Source organism: Dermacentor variabilis, chromosome 5 (assembly GCF_050947875.1).
Source record: "Dermacentor variabilis isolate Ectoservices chromosome 5, ASM5094787v1, whole genome shotgun sequence".
In the NCBI taxonomy this organism is placed as follows: domain Eukaryota; kingdom Metazoa; phylum Arthropoda; class Arachnida; order Ixodida; family Ixodidae; genus Dermacentor; species Dermacentor variabilis.
Genome location: NC_134572.1, coordinates 167,312,149 through 167,317,821, shown reverse-complemented (window position 1 = coordinate 167,317,821; position 5,673 = coordinate 167,312,149). Strand labels below are relative to the sequence as shown.

The 5,673-nt window shown below is 44.5% G+C and overlaps 1 protein-coding gene across 1 annotated transcript; it reads left to right on the top strand.

Annotated features, from left to right (window-relative positions):
• The first annotated feature begins 1,227 nt into the window (after nt 1-1,227).
• LOC142583318 (uncharacterized) lies at nt 1,228-4,388 on the top strand. The gene is made up of 3 exons (XM_075693742.1): nt 1,228-1,290; nt 2,667-2,859; nt 4,137-4,388. The coding sequence occupies exons 2-3, from the start codon at nt 2,686-2,688 to the stop codon at nt 4,353-4,355; spliced, it is 393 nt and encodes a 130-aa protein (XP_075549857.1). The 5' UTR covers nt 1,228-1,290; nt 2,667-2,685; the 3' UTR covers nt 4,356-4,388.
• The last annotated feature ends 1,285 nt before the right edge of the window (nt 4,389-5,673 follow it).

Genomic DNA, 5,673 nt, shown 5'->3' with positions numbered 1-5,673 from the left:
TAAGTTCAGACTGTAGTCTTCAATTTCAAGGTGCGTAACTTGGCTTTTTCGTGGAATCCTTGGTCCCTCTACTTTGCTCAGGGGAGCACGTGTTCTCTTGGGCACGTTCTCGAAAGCATAACATATAGTCATTACTGACGGCGAAGTATTAAACTAATACTCAACTTGTTTCAGATCAGTTGGCAAGGTCACCTCATTGCGAGAATCTGAGCATCGTTTATACACCAGCAAAAGAACACAGTGATAAGATTATATGAAATTTTTGTCGGCTAGGCACCCTTACAAAGTTGATTCGAACGGGTAACTGTTATGTGCACACCATTACCTTGCCAATATATGATTACTAAAAGGACAAGTCGGCGAGTCCACTACGTCAGGTATAGCAAAAAAAATAGGTGCTAACGTTGACATTTAAAAGGTTCTAGATCAATTAAACCGGTAATCTACTTTCCTGTTCCCATCTCCCTGTAGAAAATCCCACCGAATTTCAAATACTACAAGTTATTCGAGTTTATTCGTTGATTGCTGTTACGTTTCACAATGATTTTATATCAGAACTGGAATGGTAACAGTCTATTATCTTAATTGTATTTTTTTCATTACATTTCTTCCGAAGTTTTCCTGACCATTTGGGACATGCAAAGCAAGACAGAACGGTTGTGACAGTAGCTTCGTAAACTGCAGTGCAGAGCTGCATAACTTATTCAGCAAAGCATCCTCTAGTGCGCAACTACTACACAGCAGGGGAAAAAGCGATAAAAATAGCTGTTAAATAGAGAGCAGCATTAAATCAGTTAAAGTGAACTAGCGCATTATTTCAAAACCTTATCTTTGTTCATTGGACAGGTAAAGTCGTTAATACTGGAGAGAATGATCAAGCGATTCTGTGGCCTTCGTAAACTTCGAATCAAAGACCCTTTCGTCAGTGCCGCTGTAGACTGTTTACCGGGAGGACCTTGACCGGCTAAGGCCACGACTACCGAGCGGCCATAGGGTTCGTTAGCCGTGGGAGCATTTAATGATTGGTCAACAACGAAGCAGCTACTCCTCTCGTCTCAACTGCTCCTCTCTGTGGCCCGGGCCCATCAAGGACAAAGGGTTCGAGGTTCGCTCATCAGAAGCGAGGCTGCTGAAAAACCCGTACACAAATGACGCCATGCAAAGCTTATCAAATACGACGTCTTGTAAACTGCGTTTTAGCTGATTGCGCGCGCGCGTGGTACATAAGACCACCGGCGGACGCCGACTGACACGCACTCAAACAACGCGGAGCCGTGCAAGCAGTAGCCGGTGAGTACAAAAGAAATAACCTCATTAGCATTACATTAGAGAGAGACTCCACTCCATCGTTTGGCACTCCCTTGTAAAGGACTTTTTAACTGGGCTTCGAGTCACAGGCATCTCGGATTGGTATAAAAAAGTACTATGCGTGAGTTAAGCCTCAGCCAAAGATTCGTTTCTTAAGTTTAACAAAGAGACCTGTGCGCAGACGAAAGTCGAAACTTCTCGGCTGTGGACGTTCCGATGTAGTTTAATTCTGTGACACCTAACGCATCAGATTAGCTGCGCTGTTTTATTACCTCAAGGTCCAGTTTTAAGCACGAGAAACTTTACCCACAGCTTATACTAGCGTTTCCGACACGCCAAAGGTTTCAAGTAGTTGATAGTTGCCCAAACCAATCGCTAAATTATTCGTTGCGGTATTCCAAACGTGCAACCCGAACATTTTATTGTTCTTGTAGAAATCTATTCTCCGTGACGAAAAATAATGTTGTAGAAGTGGTTTTAATTTTACTTCGTTTGGAAATAAAAAAAATAACTTATAGGTTTTTACGCGCCAAACACATGATCTGGTTAGAGGTGCGCCGTAGTCGGGGACTCCGCCAATTTGGACGACCTGGTTTTCTTTAAAGTGAACCTAAATCTAACTACACCGGTAATGCATTCTTTCTTGCCCATCGTTCGTCGGTCCACAAAGCTGTGGAGGCAGTTTTGTCTTTCTTGAGGGCGACTGGCCTATGTGAACGCCTCTGGCTCACTCAGGCCCTCTCTGTGCGTGCACGAGCTCACCGCAGCTTTCCTCCCCTTCCTCTATCTCATCTTTCTGTTCCCTCTCTCGCGTCCCCCAGAGTAGGGTAGCCAACCGGGCGCATTTCTGATTAACATCCCTGCCTTGTCTCTTTGTTTCCCCCTCCTCCGAGTTCGTCGCGTGCATTTCCTTCGCATCAAAAAGTCACCAGCGCATGCAAAGATAGCTAGTTGAAGTTTATGCCTATGTAGCCCTTTCACGAAACACCTTGCATGTTTGCGAGGCATCTAGGTACCGCTGCTTAACGGTCACTTCACGTTTGTGGGCACGTGGCTGAGAATTTGTGCTCTGTTAATTTTCAGCTTTGCCTATCTCGATTGCTTTTGTTCTCATTGGTTAAAATTAGTTATCTTTATGTTGGCGCATACCACTTCGCGTGTCAGCCATTGCCTTCTTTTACACGTGAACAGAGTTCTCGTACATCCTTCACGTTCGAGGTAACGACTTCATTATGCACGGCCAGCCTAACGTTGTGCTTCTTCAATGAGCGCATCCTTGAACTACCTTTTTTTTTTCCTGCAACCACTTGGTAGGTGGAAAATCATATGCAGATGGCGTTGGCGTTATTCTTTTGCAGAAAGTCGCAAATTGAAATCATGCAAGCAAAAGTGATGGTGCCCATTTTTGTGGCATTTGTCATGGCTGTGGCGGACATCTCAGAGGTCAAGGCTGAGGAATTCGTGGTTTGCCCCATCGTGGACGACAAGGGAGACAACGTCACCCTGCTGCCGAACCTGTACGACTGCTCCACGTTCTACATGTGTTCCCAGGTGAAGGTCTCCGCTAGTGAATAACGCATGTAACGTTAGTTTTAAATTACTGAGAGACAACGGAGCCACTAGCATCTAGTGGAACTATTGGAATGGGAACTTTGTTTCCATCAATGCCTACTGACACTCATTGTCCTTGTTTAGCCATGAGTCCAAAACGCTAGTGATAACCCCAGCGCAGAACAGCCCCAAATCGCATCGTTATTCAGTTTGTGCGTCAGTCTTCAAATTTCCAATGTTTTACATATTTTTGTATGGGAAAAGATGTCAAGGAGGAACTCCAATATCTGATGAATTGGTATACATAACACGAGTGAACGCCCAAGAAAGACGTTGCTTACGAACGTAACTTCTCAATGCCCGCGCAGTGCCTCGTTTCTCGTCTCGCTTGAAATAATAATAATAATATTTGGGGTTTTACGTGCCAAAACCACTTTCTGATTATGAGGCACGCCGTAGTGGAGGACTCCGGAAATTTTGACCGCCTGGGGTTCTTTAACGTGCACCTAAATCTAAGCACACGGGTGTTTTCGCATTTCGCCCCCATAGAAATGCGGCCGCCGTGGCCGGGATGCTCTCGCTTGAAACGACTGTGTGTGCACACTAGCGGCAACGAACACGAAATAAAAATCATGCAGAGATTAAAATGTTGCCGAAGGTCTTTGAAGGCCCTCTTAGAATCTACGCACCCATACTCATGCGCAGCTCATCAAAGAGGCAACATTACAAAAACCGCGAGCGGATATAGACGCCTCTTCAGTCCAAAGCTTGAGTGCACGCTTTTAATAACACTCTCACGATACAATTAGGCACAAAATTGTCAAAATATTTTATCTGGAGACCGGTCGGCCATGAAGAAAATTCTGTGTACTTCCGTTCTTCTTTTCTCAACGAGAAATCAGCCATCACAGGCTGAAGCTTGCCAGAGCGGCGTCATAAATTTTGGGATGTAATCGAACCACGGAACAAGGATTCTCGACCTTTAAAGAGGTGCAACTCTCCTCTCAATATTTAGGTGCAATGACTTCACTATACGCGAACTCCAATGTCTTTCGGTATTTCTAAATAACATACTTGCCAGAAGTCTGGAAGCCAAACCGCCAGTATTATCTGTGGTCTAACGCTCTAGCAAGCATCTGTACTACTACGGTGATGAGCCCGCAAGCAATATCTTGAAAAGATCGTACAAAAACAATTAATTTTGCTGAAATTCAGGCGAAGGTTCGACAACACTTTTTGATCTCACCGTATAAAGAAAACTGCTACGGTCACCGCAGGGTGTCCCGACGCTGACCGAGTGTCCTCATGCCCTGCACTTCAACCGCAAGCTGAACGTGTGCGACTTCCCGTGGCGCGCAGCCTGCGTCGAGCTCCCTCCCTTGGAACCCAAGCTGTCGACGACCACTGAAGCCCCCGTGGCAACCGAGCGAATTGTCATCACGAAAACTGTCAAGGAGGTCTACAGGCCCGTCGACGAAGAGGCACCTGTATCGTAGAAAATAAAACTCCGGTTAAGGGACGTGAAATGACATCTTTCAGCTTTTTTTTATTTCGTTGAATCGGATATATACTTCCCTATCTGACTGGAAGCTGGACCTGGCAACGTTGAACGCGTGAACCCTCTCCAGTGAGGCTAGCTTAGCTGGACTTTTTGCAGGCAAACAGCAGGCACTGTCTTGGATATTGTTGGCCTTAGTGAGCTTGAAAGAACTGTCGAGGCTTATACAGTGCTGACTAACACCAACTTCCTCTACTACAGAGGTCTTCCAGATAAGAGAGAATATGGAGTAGGATTTCTAATTCATAAAGACAGTGCGGGCAACACTGATGAATTCAACAGCATTAGGGATAGGATTGCAGTGGTCATAATAAAGCTGAATACGATGTATTGAATAAAGGTGGTTCAAGCCTAGGCTTCAAAATATAATCGCGATGATGAACAAATAGAATAGTTTGTGCAGATGTTCTATTAGCAACGACAAAGGTGCAAACGCAGTATACTGTAGTCATGGACAACTTCGATGCAAGAAAGCACGCTCGTGAATAGGCAATTGGCAAAGACAGCATCGACTCTAGGAATACTAGAGAGCTGTTAGTACAATTCGCGGAAAGGAATGGACTGCAAATATCGAATATCTTCAGGAAGCGCTCTAATAGGAAGTGGACCTAGAAAACCCCTAATGGAGAGGCAAGAAACGAAATAGATTTCATACTCTCTGCCAATCCCGGCATAGTGCAGAAAATAGAAGTGCTACGTATTATAAAGGGCAGTGACCATAGGTTAGCAGAGTCTAGGGTTTCTCTCAGTTTGGAGTGAAAGAGTAAAACCAGTCACGAAGAAGCAGGTCAACACAAACGCCGTAACGGTAAAAGCCAGTGAATTCAGGCTGACACCAGCATACAAATATATAGCTTTAGAACAGGAAGCTTAAGATGACATAGAGATGGTGATTTAAACCATAATTAGGCTGACTTCCGAAGCAGCAATTGAGGGAGGTAATCCCCAAGGCAACCAGTAGGTGAAATTTTTGAACTAATAATTCATAAAGGGAAAATCAGACATCCACCCGTTCGTAGCAATTGCTATGAAGGGGTAAATATACTGAACCTAATAACGAACCTAATAATGAAACGACGAAGCATGAAAGTGTCTGATTGTGGAGACGAGATGAAATTCGCTGAACTGTCGAAACGTATCAACAAGAACAAAGTAAGGGATATTCGAAATTATAATGTGGGAAAAATTGAGCAAGCAGTGATAAATGGCCTCAGCGTGAATTCAGTTAGAAGAAACTCTGGCATAAGACAAGGTAC

Coding starts and splice junctions, on each gene's coding strand:
- LOC142583318 (XM_075693742.1), top strand. CDS start 2,686: ATGCAAGCAAAAGTGATGGTGCCCATTTTTGTGGCATTTGTCATGGCT. Junction 2,860..4,136: donor CGTTCTACATGTGTTCCCAG/GTGAAGGTCTCC, acceptor CGGTCACCGCAG/GGTGTCCCGACGCTGACCGA.